Source organism: Calidris pugnax, unplaced genomic scaffold (genome assembly GCF_001431845.1).
Source record: "Calidris pugnax isolate Ruff unplaced genomic scaffold, ASM143184v1 scaffold54, whole genome shotgun sequence".
Taxonomy (NCBI): domain Eukaryota; kingdom Metazoa; phylum Chordata; class Aves; order Charadriiformes; family Scolopacidae; genus Calidris; species Calidris pugnax.
In genome coordinates, this window is record NW_015090864.1 from 2,185,193 (window position 1) to 2,201,167 (window position 15,975).

At 39.8% G+C, this 15,975-nt stretch overlaps 1 protein-coding gene across 6 annotated transcripts in view; it reads right to left on the reverse strand.

Annotated features, from left to right (window-relative positions):
- Positions 1-3,272: 3,272 nt before the first annotated feature.
- Positions 3,273-15,975, reverse strand: part of NKTR (natural killer cell triggering receptor) — a 50,196-nt gene continuing 37,493 nt past the window's right edge. For 4 of the 6 annotated variants that reach the window (XM_014945009.1, XM_014945006.1, XM_014945005.1 and 1 more), the window contains 7 exons: positions 15,099-15,186; positions 13,209-13,354; positions 9,185-12,127; positions 8,537-8,632; positions 8,283-8,342; positions 7,599-7,697; positions 3,273-5,792 (listed from right to left, as the gene is read on the reverse strand). In XM_014945009.1, the coding sequence (XP_014800495.1) occupies positions 5,714-5,792; positions 7,599-7,697; positions 8,283-8,342; positions 8,537-8,632; positions 9,185-12,127; positions 13,209-13,354; positions 15,099-15,186 (3,511 nt within the window). In that variant the 3' untranslated portion in view covers positions 3,273-5,713. The remainder of the gene's footprint in view (positions 5,793-7,598; positions 7,698-8,282; positions 8,343-8,536; positions 8,633-9,184; positions 12,128-13,208; positions 13,355-15,098; positions 15,187-15,975) is intronic. The other 2 variants (XM_014945008.1, XM_014945007.1) reach the window with 1 other exon arrangement.

Below are 15,975 nucleotides of genomic sequence, written 5' to 3' on the forward strand. Positions count from 1 at the left end.
AAAAAAAAATAAGGCAAGAGGACAAATACATGATCCTTTCTCTGTCAGTTTGCAGGTTTTTGCAACAACTGCGGGCGAACCGCTGTGTTTAATAATGGCTTCATAATGTGGATTTATTTTTTTTTAAATAAAGGCTTCTGAGGACTTTGGCCCATTAAAGAAATAACACTGGGGGTGGGGAATTCATTCATTTTTTTTCCTACTGTAACGTGCAGTTTGATCATTTCATTGAGTGTCCTTAGCTCCTGTTTTGAGCAAGGGATGGTTCTGTGGTCACTTCATTTCACTTCACTTTCTGTGTCTTCCCTCTAGGAACCTTCCTGATCCTCCTCAAGCTTCTCACGGCTCAGTGTCCAAAACACATCCAGGAGAAGTCCCGCAGGCGCTGCCGGGTGGTGGGATGGGCAGTGGAGGCCCTAGGAGAGGAGGAGAACTCTTCCTTGGCCTCTCTCCCCGGGTGCACGATAAGCAGAAGAAAAAGGAAGCCCAAGAGGAAGGGCAGCCCCTCCCTGGCTGAATTACGGAATTAATCAGGGAATTAATTAGGGAATTTTGCAGGCTAAGGCCAGGACTAGGACGTAATGCCAGGGTGGGAGGTACAAGAGCTCACAAGCTGCGTTGAGCTCAACGCTCTCCATGTCAGACCATCCTTTGGGTAAGGACATTGGTGTTCTTGGGCTGCACCATGCTGTCAAAGGCAGCTACACATCACAGCAGAAACCTCAATTAATCCCAAATTAACGCCCACCCCCTCTGCGACTGAAGTATTATCTTTGTTAAGAAAAACCCAACCCATTCTGCCCCAGACTGTCTGGTTTCACGCAGAGGACCATCCTACCTACTCCAGCAGAATTCCAGGGATGTTATTAAATTCAAGACTGGGTCCCTTCAAATTGTTTATATACATTTTCAAACAGTTTTCAGTTGCCACAGTAATTTTAAAATTTTCAAAGCAGTTTAAAACCCGGCGGAAAAATCATTATTCTTTCGCAACCATATAAAAAAAACCCAACAAACCCAAAATAAAATTATATTTATATGGCTGTTAAGTAGGGGTGGAGCACCCGAAGCCTTATCTTCTCGTGATTTAAATCCCAGGCAGCGTTCCCTTTGGAAACGACACCAGATGGATGCCAGGGGGCAGCTCAAGGTCATCTAAACCCCACGTCCCGGCTCCAAACTGTAAGCGTGATCCTCGTGAACCACACAAAAACCACCCACGGAAATTCAATCTCTGGGGGACCCTCCTAGAGAGCACTTTCCCCCCCCCCGACCCCAAGGGCGAGGAGGCAAACAGCCCTGATTTAAAGGTGATACAGCAGGAGGGAAACCAATCTCTGGGGGACCCTCCTAGAGAGCACTTTCCCCCCCCCCACCCCGAGGGTGAGGAGGCAAACAGCCCCGATTTAAAGGTGATACAGCAGGAGGGAAACCTCTTGGCATCGTTGGAAAAGCGCATTTTATTGCCGTTGCTTTGTAAATACGCGCTTTGGAAGAATTCATGGTTTTAGGAGCCAGATGGTTGGTTTAATATCACCTAATTCTAGGCGAGTGGCTCACCTGCAGCTGGGGGCACAAAGCTCATTCCGACAGAGCTGCACCAAAATATTCACAGAATCACCGAATCTTCTAGGTTGGAAGGGACCTCAAAGATCATCTTGTCCAACCGTCAACCTAACTGACAAAAATAGACACCCACACAACAAACAAGGAGCATCATCACTAAACCAGACCTCCCAGCACTACATCAACCCGGCTTTTGAACCCCTCCAGGGATGGGGCCTCAACCCCCTCCCTGGGCAGCCCATTCCAATGGCTGAGAACCCTTTCAGTGAAAAAATTTTTCCTAATATCCAGCCTGAACCTCCCCTGGGGCAACTTGAGGCCATTTCCTCTCGTCCTGTCGCCTGTGACTTGAGAAAAGAGACCGACCCCCACCTCTCTACACCCTCCTTTCAGGGAGTTGTAGAGAGCAATAAGGTCTCCCCTCAGCCTCCTCTTCTCCAGGCTGAATAACCCCAGCTCCCTCAGCCTCTCCTCATAAGACTTATTCTCCAGACCCCTCACCAGCTTTGTCGCCCTTCCCTATACCACATCACCTGCTGCCAAAACAATCTTATTTACAACTCCCCCAGTTTGGGGTATTATTTTTATTTATTTTTTTTTATGAAACTACTTATACTCGAAGTAATAATTTCCTTACATCAGCAGGATTAAAGATTTATTTTAATAGAAAGAAATAAATGTCACTACTGAGTAATAGATAACCGGGTGTGCGCTATTTTTACCCTTCCCTGTCTCCTCCTGGCTCGAGGGGACGGCTCGACCTCTACGGCGGCGGGTCCTCAGCACCTGGGAGCAGCCCTGTCACTCCAAGCTTCAGCTTCTGCACCAAATATGGCCTTTTAAACACAAAAAAAAAAAGAAAAGAGACATTATAGAGTTAAGAGAGAGGTTGTTAATTAACTCTTTAACAAGGATAACAGGCTCTTTTACACTAGAGCGCAGCACGGAGGTTGGCCAACATTTCTTAGTTATTTTTTTTCTTCTGCCATCTTTGATGTAGCCATGCATCCTTCCCCTAAATTATCATTTTTTTACACCTTTTATCAGCTATCACTCAGCATTCCTACTTTTTCTTGTGCCTCTTCTCCCCCCACAAAGTTTGGGAAACGCCAGTTTAACCAGCTCACGGTAAAGACTAAACCAAAACACCGAGGGAAACACTTCCACTTGTCCTTTTTTCCTTAGATGGAGACAATTAACCTTTCCATTAGGACAGAGGTGGTATTTTCCAAAGAAATCCAGGGTTTTTTGGCAACAGAAGGTCTCCTAAGACTAATGGATTAGTCTGCTGAGCCGGTACATCTGCCGACTGGCGCTAACACCCCGTTTCCAAAAGGATGTGGGAACGTGTATCGGGGCAAGAATATTCAGCCAAACAATTAAACTGGGCCCCATTGGGAGATTTCCGGGGAGATCTGTTAAGTGTCTCTTTTCACAAACCTTTTTCCGTGGCTCGAGGAAACGGCGAGGCCTCAAATCACTGGGAAATTTCAAAATATTTGTTCCTCCAGCGAGGATTATGTAAACGCCAGGAGCGAGTCCTGCCGAGGAATCTCTCCCTATGTAGGTCAGGAAAAGGAAAGGCAACTTCTACCGAGTCTTGCGAGGGAACGAAAACGACACAAATTGAAGTGGATTTTTAATTTTCCTGCCCCTTTCCCCCTCGAGCAGCAAGAGATTTTTCCAGATGTAGAGAAAAAGCAGCGTTTGCAGATATGTACAAAAGTTTTATTTTACAAACGGCGACTACTTTTTGGATAACAAAATTGCAAAAACATAGACCGACGTTAGAAAAAACCAGCCGAGGGGTACATTTGTCTCTCTGAAACACGATTTAACAGAATTCATTAAGTAAAAATACTCCCCTCCCTCCCTCCCTCCCCAGCCATCGCCCAGATGGAATTTCTTCATAAAGCTTTAATTCAAGGTAGGAAATGGACAGAGATGACATTGCAACAATTTTGGACAACTGCAATGAATTGATTGATCATATTTCTGTTATTTTTAAGGCCGGAGAAAGGTAACTGAAATATGACAAAGTCTGATTCTGAAGCAATTTCTTCCTCTAAAGGTGCTGAATGGAGACGTTCATACTTGTCTATTTTGTTATAGCACTAACCAACTAGTTCTGTTTTTTCAGTAAGGGAAGAAACAAGTTACTTTTGTACTTAAAACTATGAAATGGCAACAAACAGCACCTGGAGTTAGGAATTCTGCCTTTGTTCAGGACACTGGAATGGCTGCTACTCTTAGAAATGTGTGTAAATGGGCATTGACTGGAGTCATAAATGCACTGATTGTTAAAAAATAAGAAGCTTACAAAATATTGATTCCAAAGGGTTACGTGCACACATTTTCATTGAGCTACAAGAGTAGGAAGGGTGTAAATCCAGCCTTTTGGGTTCTTCTAGAAAGTGAAAAACTTGTGACAAATTCAGTTTTAGGAACTTGGGTACAAATGTCTTGTTCAGCTGTTCACAGAGAGAGAGGAAGGGCATCACCCCACTCTTCAAACTTCACTTGGAACTTTTCTTTTCATGTTTCAGTAACGCACCAAAAGCTCATTTTGAGTAGTTTCTTTCAATCAAAAAGAGACAGTATGAACTGATGTCTAAGCCAGAAATTACCGCTTTTAATTTTCAAAGCTGCTGGGTCCTGATGAGATTTTAAAAAAAAAAATAAAATATAATTTTCAATATTTGAAAACATTTGAGAAAATGAAAGCATCTCAAGATATTACAGAAAGTCAGTAATGAAAACCATTATAATACAACAGTGTTCATTAGCTCTAATAAAGCTACGTTAGTCTGGTTTGTTTTTTTTCCACTACAGACCCCAGTTTTCAGGTTATGTTATGCCATTAAAAAAATCTGTTTCTTAGTACAGAACTTTCTAAACATTGAAAAACTTTACAAGTTATTGTAAATCAACTCAATCAGAATATTGCAAAAATTACTCAACGCTCTTCAGTTTAGATCTACGGGGGTTTTTTCCAAACCATTTACCTGCAACATGGAGTCATTTTTGGTATTAAACTTTACTTTGAAAAGTATTGCCCGTGCTTTTTATCAGGCAAACCAGTATTTTTGGAGTCATATCACTTGAACAATATATAGTTCAGTATCTGCAATAGCAATATCCAATATTCCCTGTGGCAAAGGGGATACACCTACAGACATTTTATAAAGGAACCATTATGGTTTGTTTTCTCAAAAAAATTATCATCACGTAAGTTTTTTTAAAAAGTGTTTTGGACAAACTCATGATATACAGAACAGTTTATAACATTCAACTTCAAAATGTGTTGAAGTACACCACGCAACGTATTTTGAAATGAAATGCAGAAAGTGTTTAGACACACTTTTTTTAGACTCTTAAGAACATTGTTGCTTATCACAAAATTAACTTTTAAACCGAAAAGTTGAGATAAGTTGGATATGAAACTCCTTCATTGCACTTTTGCTCACTTCTTGTCAGTTTGACAATCCCCAGGGTGGATAATCTCCCCCTTTTCAGGAGAGTTCTGTGAGATCCCGGGATGGGAAGGATTAAGACAGAGCGGCAGTCTTTGTGTTCATCACCCAGCTGCTGTGGTTATGCTCTAGATAATGCAACAACCAACGAACAGGACAGCATGGAACCCACCTTCCAGCATTTAAAAAAGAAAAAAAAAACCCAACATTTTAATAAACTAGAAATGGCAGGCTTGGAAAGAAGTTTTCTTCACAGTTTTATAGTTGCTAACACATATTTAACAGTTACAGGCAGAAAGCCCCAAGGTGTTTGTAACCGGACTTGAAGACTGTACCGATTGCTGCAGCTGGAAAAGCAGCAGCAGCAAATTCACCCAAGTGTTGCTCATGGCTTGGAAAATCCAATTCAAGGAAATAAAACTGGTGGGGTTGTTTTTTTCCCCCTCTTTTGTAAAAGTAGCATTTGACATAAAATCAAAAATCAGTTGAGTTGAGCTCAGTACTTCTCTCCGTAAGTGCACAGTCAAGCGAGTTCACTGGGAAGTTTCACCTAACTCGGTAAACACCCTTCAACTTCACTTGCCACACTGTCAAAACAGGTGTGTTTTGTTGGTTTTTCTTAAACATAACACTCAAAATTATTAAATACAGTTTCCATCATCAAAGAAATGTTTTCAGCTGTATCTGCTGCTTTCACTGGGACTTCGATTGTTAGAGTAACTGCGATCGCTCTCACTGTCGGAGCCGTAAGATCTACAAAGAGAAGATTAAAATGCTTCAAAATTGCTTTTGGAACTTCAAATTCAAAATTGCATCATGTAAAAAAAAAAAAAAGCTGTCAAAAGAGACACACACGAGACAAGAAGAAAACAATACAAGTCTATCACAGAATCATATTTCATGTAACTGAAACATTAAGGGACACTCAAAATAATCATTACTTTCGTGTGAGGAAATCCCTGTGTAATTCAAGTCAAACTGCATTTGTAACCACAAAATTTCTTGCTTTCTCTGATACAGCTAAGAAATCATCCAAAATGACTGGTTTTGTAAGGGCTAATCACTGACTGAGAAGTATATTCTAGCAAATATAATTTTTTATATATATGTATAATTTTATATTGCAAGTGCTTCTCAACAAAGACAATTTCACAAATCCTTGCTTTATATGTTACAGTTTTTCACTCAAAGAAGGGTCTTAAGGCTCCTTAACACCACCAGGAGTGTGTGAGTGTCTGCAGAGTGGAAGTCAGAGATTAAAATGTTTTGGCTTCTCCAGAAGAATCCCAAACTCAGCACCTTGGGATTGGCCAAACATCAAGACAGAGTCCAGACGGTCTCAGACAAGGCACAGGACACATTTAAATTACACAGAATAAACTTTTATTAGAGATTTTCTAGCCTCGTGCCTGGAAGGAAAGCTTTCTAAATGAAAGACAAGCACATCCTAATCCAACATTGTTTCTCTGAAGCTTCCCAACATCCTAAACCAATGATTTTGCAAGTCTCTTTCCACACCCTTGCTTAATCTCATTAATTTCCCCTCAAACACGAGATGAAAGTTGTTTTAGTGTCAGAACTAGATGTGGAAATGTGTGAGAGCAAAGTCCACTAAGAGTGGGTACAAAGTTGCAACAAAATGACTCCGAGGACAGGAGAGGATGAAAATTTACAGTAGTCTTAAAGATCTGCCTGATTTACCACTAAGATGGAGATGGAAGTTGTTTTAGTGTCAGAACTAGATGGGGAAATGTGAGAGCAAAGTCCACTGAGATTGGGTAAAAAGTTGTAACAAAATGACTCCAAGGACAGGAGAGGATGAAAATTTACATTAGCCTTAAAGATCTGCCTGATTTACCACTAAGATGGGACATTTTAAAAAGTCACTGATATTCAAAAAAACTAATCTTCATCCTGTTCCACTTCCAAACTTTGTGAGATGTGCTCCCTTACACCTGGGCTGAGGAGAATTAAACTGATCCAAAATTCATCAGAAGCCCACTGGATTTGCAAGTAAAATATTCTTTCAAAATATATTCTAGGAAGTTAAGAATTGCTATCCAGAATTAATTTTTAATTTCCCTTCCAGATTTTTTTTTTTAAGTCCACCTTTGCAGTCTAGCTAAAAAAAATTTACCAGCCAATGGAATTTTTGCATGCCAGGTAGCTTTTAATCCCTTGATTTAAATCTCAAGGGCTAGTTCGTTGTAGTTTTTAAAAAATTAAAATTATTAAAAAAACCCAGACACGCTTATTTTGAATGCACAGATACAATGAACTGGAGCCTTCTCAAATCTTTATAGGATTTCTAGATAGAGCTTACCAGGGAAACAAGGGGTTTTTTCCCCCATCCTCAAGTTTAGTTCATGTCAGAAATTCTAATTTCCTTACACGCTTGCTCTAATTCTAATTGTTTTTAATTACTACATTTGGTAACAATGTTTATTTTATGTTTGGGGGAAAAAACCCCAAACAGTTAGCCTTCATAATAGTTTTAAGTATGTATTTATCACCTTCTTTTGCATAAATAGTGTCAGAGCCACAGAGGCAAGGTCATACCTGGATCTCCTGGTGTAACTCCTGGATCTCCGATAGCTGTCACTCCTTTTACTCCTGCTTCGACTCCTGCTGTAGTAACTGTCGTACGTGTACGACCTACTTTAAAGGGAAAAGAAAGTCATTGTAAATCTACAATTTCTTGTTTGAAATGCTTTTTACTTTACAGGCATGTTTTAAAGACATTTATATACAGGGATAAGCGCCTATATAGGAGTTACTTTTGAAGGATGCGGCGAACAGAATAATTCTACATTTTACAAAAGTTTAAACGCAAGAACAAGGACGTTCAGAACAACAGTAAAAACCTCGAGATTTAATCTAGAAAAGACTTAGTGTTTAAAAAGTTTGGTGTTTTCTCTACAAATTTTAAACAGAGTAGGAATCTTGTCTGCTGATACTTCTGAAAACAAGTAACAAAGTGATTCCATTTATAACTCCATTTTATTTTAACAATTAAGGGAAATGTGTTTGCTATTACTGATCTCATACCATCACCTAGAACTGTGATGCCAGGACGATTTGCTTATTTTCAGCTTTTGAAAGTATCTTATGTTGATTTTGCTTTGATTTAAGCTGACATCACGATACTGCATTTTTAAGTCCCATAAAGAGGTGTTCTTATACTAAGATATTTTTAAAATACGTACATTTATTGCGGAGTTTGCATAAAACTATATTCCATACCTGGATCGACTGTGATGACCGTAAGAACTACTTCTGGATCTACTTCTACTGTAGGTTCGACTGGCAAAAACAAGAACACAGAGATATTTTGTCAGAAACAAGTGCTGAAGAGAGCTGGGGGAGAAGGGAGCGAGAGGAGAGGACCACGTTTTGCTCAGAATTCCTTATCCATACTGCAAGCATCGGGCTGTTGTGCCCCCATTTACTGATTTTGTAATACAGCCCACCCACTACCTCCAGTTGGAGACACTCACCTACGACTCTTGTAACTGTGGTAAGAACTGCTTCGACTTCTCGACCGGTCTCTACTGTACCATCCTCTGCTTCGGCTTCTTGTATAGCTTCTGGACCTACAAGCAATGAACAACTTTGAAAAGCACAAAGTAAAATCACAGAATCACAGAATCTTCTAGGTTGGAAGGGATCTTAAAGATCATCTTGTCCAACCGTCAACCCAACTGACAAAAATAGACACCCACACAACAAACAAGGAGCATCATCACTAAACCACACCTCCCAGCACTACATCAACCTGGCTTTTGAACACCTCCAGGGATGGGGCCTCACCCACCTCCCTGGGCAGCCCATTCCAATGGCTGAGAACCCTTTCAGTGAAAAAAATTTTCCTAATATCCAGCCTGAACCTCCCCTGGTGTAACTTGAGGCCATTTCCTCTTGTCCTGTCGCCTGTGACTTGAGAGAAGAGACCAACCCCCATACAATACAACTGAAGAGAAGAGTAGCAAAAAACAGGACACAAAAGCAGTATAAAGCTTTATCTTTTAAGCCGAGTATTTATTCCATACTTGCTAAATGTGCTGTTTGAAAGAAAAACGTGAGTAGAAAATGCTAGAACTTTCAAGTCAGCACGGTAGGCTGTGAGAGCAGCACAAACTTCTTACCTATATGAATATGTAGAACTTCGGGATCGACTTCTTGAGTGACTGTAAGAGATGGACCTCGTTCTGTGCCTGGATTTCGACTCAGACTTACTTCGGGACCTGCTGAGGCTCCTGGACGGGCTGTTGTCATCTCTACTTGGTGATTCTTCCTCACTGGAACTTTCTTGATTCCTTGGCCTTCGGTTTAACCGTGCTGTTTTTCTAACCTCGTCAAACAGAGACCCAGGCCTAACTTTATTTTTAGCTTTTATTTCGATTCTTAAACCTGCTGGTTTAGGCTCTGGTGCTGAAGCTACGTTCTTAACTTCTGCAGCAGTACTAATTGTTGCTGGCTGTAAATTACCAACACCTTGCAAAGGCTTCCATTTATTGTCGATTATATTGCTTTGTGTATTTTCAGTAATTTCACTTTTTGAACTACAGTCTTTAGCACTAGACACGGGGACAGAGTTATTTTCTTGCTTTCCCGGTTCTTTTTCTTCTTTAATATTAATAAAGTCTATAATATTGTTTCCTAATTTGACAGTATCTTGTTCCGGGGGCTCCACCTGTAAATCTTTGTTTATACTAGCACTTAAAGCCTGAGGTTTAGCAGTGAGAATGACAGGAGACAAAACGTCCACATCGACCTTTCCTGGGGAGTTACGATCCGGAGTACAGATCTCCATGTTGTCATCTGTCTGAATAACATCTTCCAACCCGTTCTGGTTACTCTCTTCAGCTGGTTTAACTTCATTCTGACAAACAGTCACATTTATTCCTGAGTTTGTAACACTGGTTGAAGCATTTGTTTCAGTGCCATCTTTATCATGGTTACTGCGATCCGGTGAGGCATCACATAGAGAGTTTTTACCTAAAAGGCTTTCATCTGCACAAGACTTTTCACCATTTCCTATTTTATCTTTGACTATTTCGTCTTTTTCATGAACTTGTTTTTTCTCCTTTATGTCCTTGGTAAGCTGCTTTTCTTCTTTCTCATCCTTGGTAACGGGCTTTTCATTTATCTCCTCATCATCTTCCTCACCAAACTCCAGGGGGGGTTGCCAATGAAACATTTCTTTTCTTTTCTGAACTTTGTGTTTCTTCTCCTTTTTCCCTTTGGATTTTTCTTTTGCTTTTTTGGAATGCGATTTCTTAAGAGTTTTTTTCAAGCCATGTTTGTGTTTTTTTGACTTGCCTCTAATGTTTGTTGAGCTAGAACAAGAACTCTCCGATTCAGAAGACGACAACTGTTTGCTCGCCTTCCAGGTACCATCAGAATCCAGAAAGCCTTCTGAAGAATTTGATTGTTTTTTGATCCTTCTGCTAACACTAAGCTCCGTATCAGATCCCGATGAGGCCTCTCCTTCTTCTTTACCAGAGGAGGCTCTGGAATCTCCCCTATGATGCCTTGCCTCTCCCCTTTCAGAGTTTGATTCCGAGTCCCATTTACTACCTGAATAGGATTTTCGTTTCGTTTTTGCACCACCTCTAGGTTGCTCAGAGGATTTCTCCTTGGCTGCTTTCTTTTTAGCCTGCTCAGAATCCCGCTCGCACTTGGATTTCTCTTCCCTTCTCTCAGAACTTAAGCTATTTTTATCCTGTTTCTGGGTATCTCCTTCTAATTGAAAACGGCCTTCTTTTTCTTGGACACCTTTCGCTTTGGCAGAAGGCTCACTGTCGGTGGAGAAGTCTGAAGATGACAAACTGTCACTCTCTTTCAGTCCTTGCGAGGACTCGTCATAGTCTTTTGCACACTTATAAGGGAGAGTACTTTCAGAGCTCGTTTCTTGCCTCACTTGAAGAGACCGAGCTTTTTGACCACTCGATGCAGATTTTCTCTTGTTCCTGTGTCTGTCGTCATCACTGAGGGAATAATAAGACGTTGACTCACTATAACCCGACCTGTCACTGCGGTATTTACTCACCGATGGGGATCTGCCAGAAGAACGTGATTTTGTCCTAGAGCTGGATGGACTTCGAGACCTCGTGTAAGATCTGGTGTATGACCTGCTTCGAGAAGACCTGCTCCTTGACCTCAGCCAACTATCTGAGCTCCTGTCACTACGGGATTTGGAATAACCGCTTCGATCGCTGTCCGAACTCCTTTGTCGCTTACGATACGAGGAAGTAGTGTTAGCCTCTTTAATGACTACTAAATTGTAATTAGTTTGGGTGGGTACTAAATGGGTTGTTTTAGCTTTCATTTCCTGAATCCGCTCATAGGATGGCTTCCAGGGTTTCTGCCCAGGTTTCCACCTGGAAGGTGGTGGACTATCACTTAGAGGGATAACAGGGAGGTTTTCCGGGACAACTGGCGGTACGACAATTTTATCACTGGGGAGTATAACTGCTCTTACAGGCTCAGCACTCTTGACCAACTTGTTCTCGTTTAACCGTGTTGAGATATTTCGTGGAGAATTGGAAACCGTCTTTTGATGCCTTGGGTTAGAACTTGACCTTGACCTACTTCGAGAACGCGACGATTTAGATGCTGATCTTGATCTAGAACTTCTTCGGGAGTAAGATCTTGATTTAGACCTCGATCTGGACCTGGACCTGTAGTATGACCGAGTCCCTCTGCTTGATAACGTTGATGAGCTCTGGTCTTCCTTATCAGATTTTGACCAGTCTCTTCTGGATGAACGTCTGGAAGACAATGAAGAAGAACGAGATTTCCTTTCACGATCACAAGATGATTTTGTCCTCCTGAGGAAGGAATGAGAGGATTCTACGTCTGATGAGGCTGATGTTTTCTTTTTTTTCGCTTGTTTGTGCTTCTTGAAATGCTTCTGCTTTTTAGATTTCTTTTTGTGTTTCACCTTCTTTTTCTCTTTTCTGTGTTTTTTGTGATGGCTAGAATATCTCACAGTACTTAGATCAGAATAACCGTTATGTGACCAAGATCTTGATCTCCGGGACGCACTTCTATCATCCCACCTGCTTGTACATGGGTCACTCAACCTAGAAAACAAACAAACAAACCCCACAGTAAACAGAAATTCTTTAAAAACTTCAGACAAATGAAGTATTTTCCCCACTTCCAATGCAATTAAATTTTAAAAAAACCCCAAACAAACCATTTCTCCCCTGTTTACCAGACAACTGTGTTGTAACTGAGCTTCTTGCACTCGTTTTAAGATATGGAATTAAATCACTATCAAGAGACCTACTTCTCTATAACAAGTGCATCAGCCAACACGAGAAGATTTTGCATACTGTAGAACACGTGTAAAGAGATTTAATGTTTCAACTACTCTACTCCATAGGATTTTGAGCTCTATAACTATAGGATTCATAAAGATCATTTAAATACAAATTTTAAAACATCATCTTATTTAGTATTCTTGTAGCTGGTACACTGTAATACAGCAATAAACTGAACCTACTCAGTATATAAAAAGAACTACGAGTAATATTATTATTATTATTAATTATTCAATGATTACATATAATATTCTTCAGCCTTTTGAGGCTTATCTATCATAATACTAAAGAAGAGCTTCTATCAAATTAAGTCATCATTTTCCTTTTGAGGCTTATCTATCATAATACAAAAGAAGAGCTTCTATCAAATTAAGTCATCAGAAATTCTGGGGAGTTGGCTTCCATCACAGAGTTTCCAATTGCAGAAAGAATATATAACTAAAGCAATATAGGATTGGTGGATTTAGGATTGGTGGATTTGTTTGTCTTGGTATCCAAAGCAACCACATAACCAAGTTTGAGGCCAAAGGAAATCTGAAGTGACTGGCTCTACAGAAAGCAACAGGAAACTGGACAGGTCAATTAATTATTCCTTAAATAAATACCCAAGATGGCACCATCAGAAACAACTCTTCTGACTTTCTCACACTTTTCAGCATGTTTGTCTAGTGTCACATTGAAAGTTTTCCACTTCTTATTTTTGGAATTTAACACGAACGTGTTAACCACAAAGATATTTACATTTTTTTATTCAAACATGAACGACATGGTAGATCTACACTATTAAAGCTTGTGTAAAAAACCCAGGACATTTAGAAAGTTGTAGTAAGGATCTTACTTATCTCCTTTACTCCACTTTTCTCCACTGGGTGGTCTGTAGGTTCGTAGTCTCTGCATTTCCTCTTTCCAGTGAGGAGGGGTCTCGCTGCTCTCATCATCATCGGACTCGGAACACGATCGCGATCGAGGTGGGGTGTGATATCGCTGTCAAAGCAAAAAAAGATAGTTGGGTAAGATGTTTTTCTTTAAAAGAGACTGGAGAATACAGAAAATATGCTGTGCCTCTTCCACAGATTTTGCACGCAACTCCACGACACAAGTCAGACATCATCATCCACACCAAGTCCAGGAAGAAAACATAGATTCTAGGTTTCCTGCCTAAAATACCCACTTTTGGTACGTATCTATCCCACACGAGACCAGATTATGTAGCTAATTGTATCTTTTAAACTCTGAGAGCATTTCACAAAGCTTGAGAGGGGCCAACAGCTAAGCCATTTTTTCAAGAGATGAAAGAAAGAATCAAGGGAGAGGTCGTGGTTTCCCTTTAAGTAACACCTTCTGGAATAACACAATTACTGCAGATAATCAACTGGTTTTTTCAGGATGCTGAAGCCCAGATGTTTCACTTCAGTTAGCAGACACTTAACTGCTTGTATGAGTAAAGACGAGCTGTATTTCAAAAATTACTGCTGTTCAGCTCTTCAGAAATGGGAAACCAGTTTAAAGCACGTTCCAAGCAATAAAAAAGAAAAAAATTAAAAAATTATCCTTAGGCACAGCATTTAAGTAGGCAATAAGAGCTACTTGTGCCACAGAGAAAAAACTCTAATATTGCTAACTCATTATTTTCCATTACCCAGCTGGATACACACTTAGGTAAATTCTATGAAGAAATTAGCTGCTCCTTGACTCAATAAAGAAAAACCATCTGGATTTTACTCAATTATTTCGAGCCACTTCTAAAAGCAAGCAATACGTGCCCACCAGAAATAAATAAATAAAAAATATAAAAAAGATGCATGTATTGGTTTACTCAGTTAATTACAGGCAAAGTCTTTAAGACACCCTGTTTATACAAAAAATAAATAAAGAAACAGCCATGAAGATTTGGAGCTTCCCTATTCTTTGTGCTGAAGCAACGAATACTTAAAAAACAGATTATTTTCATTCTTAATTTTGCCAAGAGGGTGCCAAAACGATGAAAAATGAGACACAGACACCCAAACCCCTGGCAGAAGCCAATTCCAATCAGCTTTAAGCTACTTTTCCTGAAGTCTTTATTTACAGAAGTTTTTCAAAACATTCCATTTAAGAGACTTCTTTCAGTGGATATCACAAGTGCCAAATAGAAATGAAAGCTGTCAGTCAGCAGAGACAGATATCAGATTTAATGTCAATGCTGGCAAGTACAGGTTGGTTCTCAGGTGAGGCTCAGACACTACAATACCTTGGTCTGTGCTTGGGGGCCACCTGAGCTGTTAATTTTGTGTCTTAAAATAATTGCATCACGGGGATCAGTAGCAAAGTACTTCTCAAATCCAGTGACCAGCAAGAAAATCACACTCAGAGGAGTCTCAGTTAAGACCATTCTAATGAAAACTGTCTTCAGCTAAAGAGATATTGTTATATATAAACGTGGGGGCTTTTTTGAGGACTTTCTCTTACAAAAAAAAAAAAAAAATTATTCTATGTTTGAAGATTTCTCGTAGCTGAGGAGTAAGCATTTGTGTTCCCAAACAATCTTTAAGTAAAAGGAGATCAAGGATGGGGACAAAAGCATTATAAAATGAACTACTTGACAACAGTATTTCAACCTTCTAAGATAGAATCTGCAACATTCAACAATAGCTAAAGCGTCACACAAAGTCCCCAAGGAAATTCAAAGCTCAAGGTCAGAGAAGATATTCTGGGTGAAAGAAAAAAAAAAAAATAAGTTGTCACATACTATTGTGCCTCTTCCTTTAATTTTTCGTCCGGATTTAGAGACCGATGGTTTCTGGTCAGTCAGAGCTGGTGTAGCATCCAGAAGCTTCCTGCATAAATTAAAAAAATACGAGTTTACATGGAAAAAAAAACACAAATAAATTAATTTTAAATTATTCATGCAAAATATTCATCTTATTCATTTACTTTGAGATGGTAGAATTAAGAATTCAGTGAATTATCCAAGAAATAAAGGAAGACACCCATGCAATGGAAGGCAAATCAACATATATTTACTTTCAACTAAATTGTAGCCCATCTGAAGTCTCTACATGGAAATAAATGCCAACCATGAACTTGCAAAGTACTCTGTTAAACTGGTCCATGGCTTTTCCAAAGAGGTTAACTTGTGTTTGGTGCACAAATCATGAAGACAACATGGGCAGAAGAATTTCAGGATCTCAGCAGTTACACAAAGATGCCTTAGGGTAGGGAATGGCAATTCAGGAGAGTTTGCAGACTGTGAAGCTTTGCTCCTTTCCTAAGCAGTAAGAGGCAATTCTCCTTTCCACACTTTGTGTAATATCCTCAAAAGAAGTTACTAAGGCTTTGAAACGTGAGCAAAGTGATGTTTCAAGAAAAAGCTTATAGGAGACTATTAACTGAAATTAAAGAAACCCCAAACTGATTTTTAGAGCTATCTGGCAATGTAATGGATTAACATCTGAGTCCTAAACCAAAGAAATTTGATAGCAAAAGAAGCCAACTGCAATTTGGTAGAGGTGCATAACACAAACTAAAAGTAGCTTGTGAACTCATAACTGCCTTTGAATCAAAAGAAGACTATTTTCTCATATTCTAAAATCATAGACAGACCATAAAATTCTGGTTGACTCATT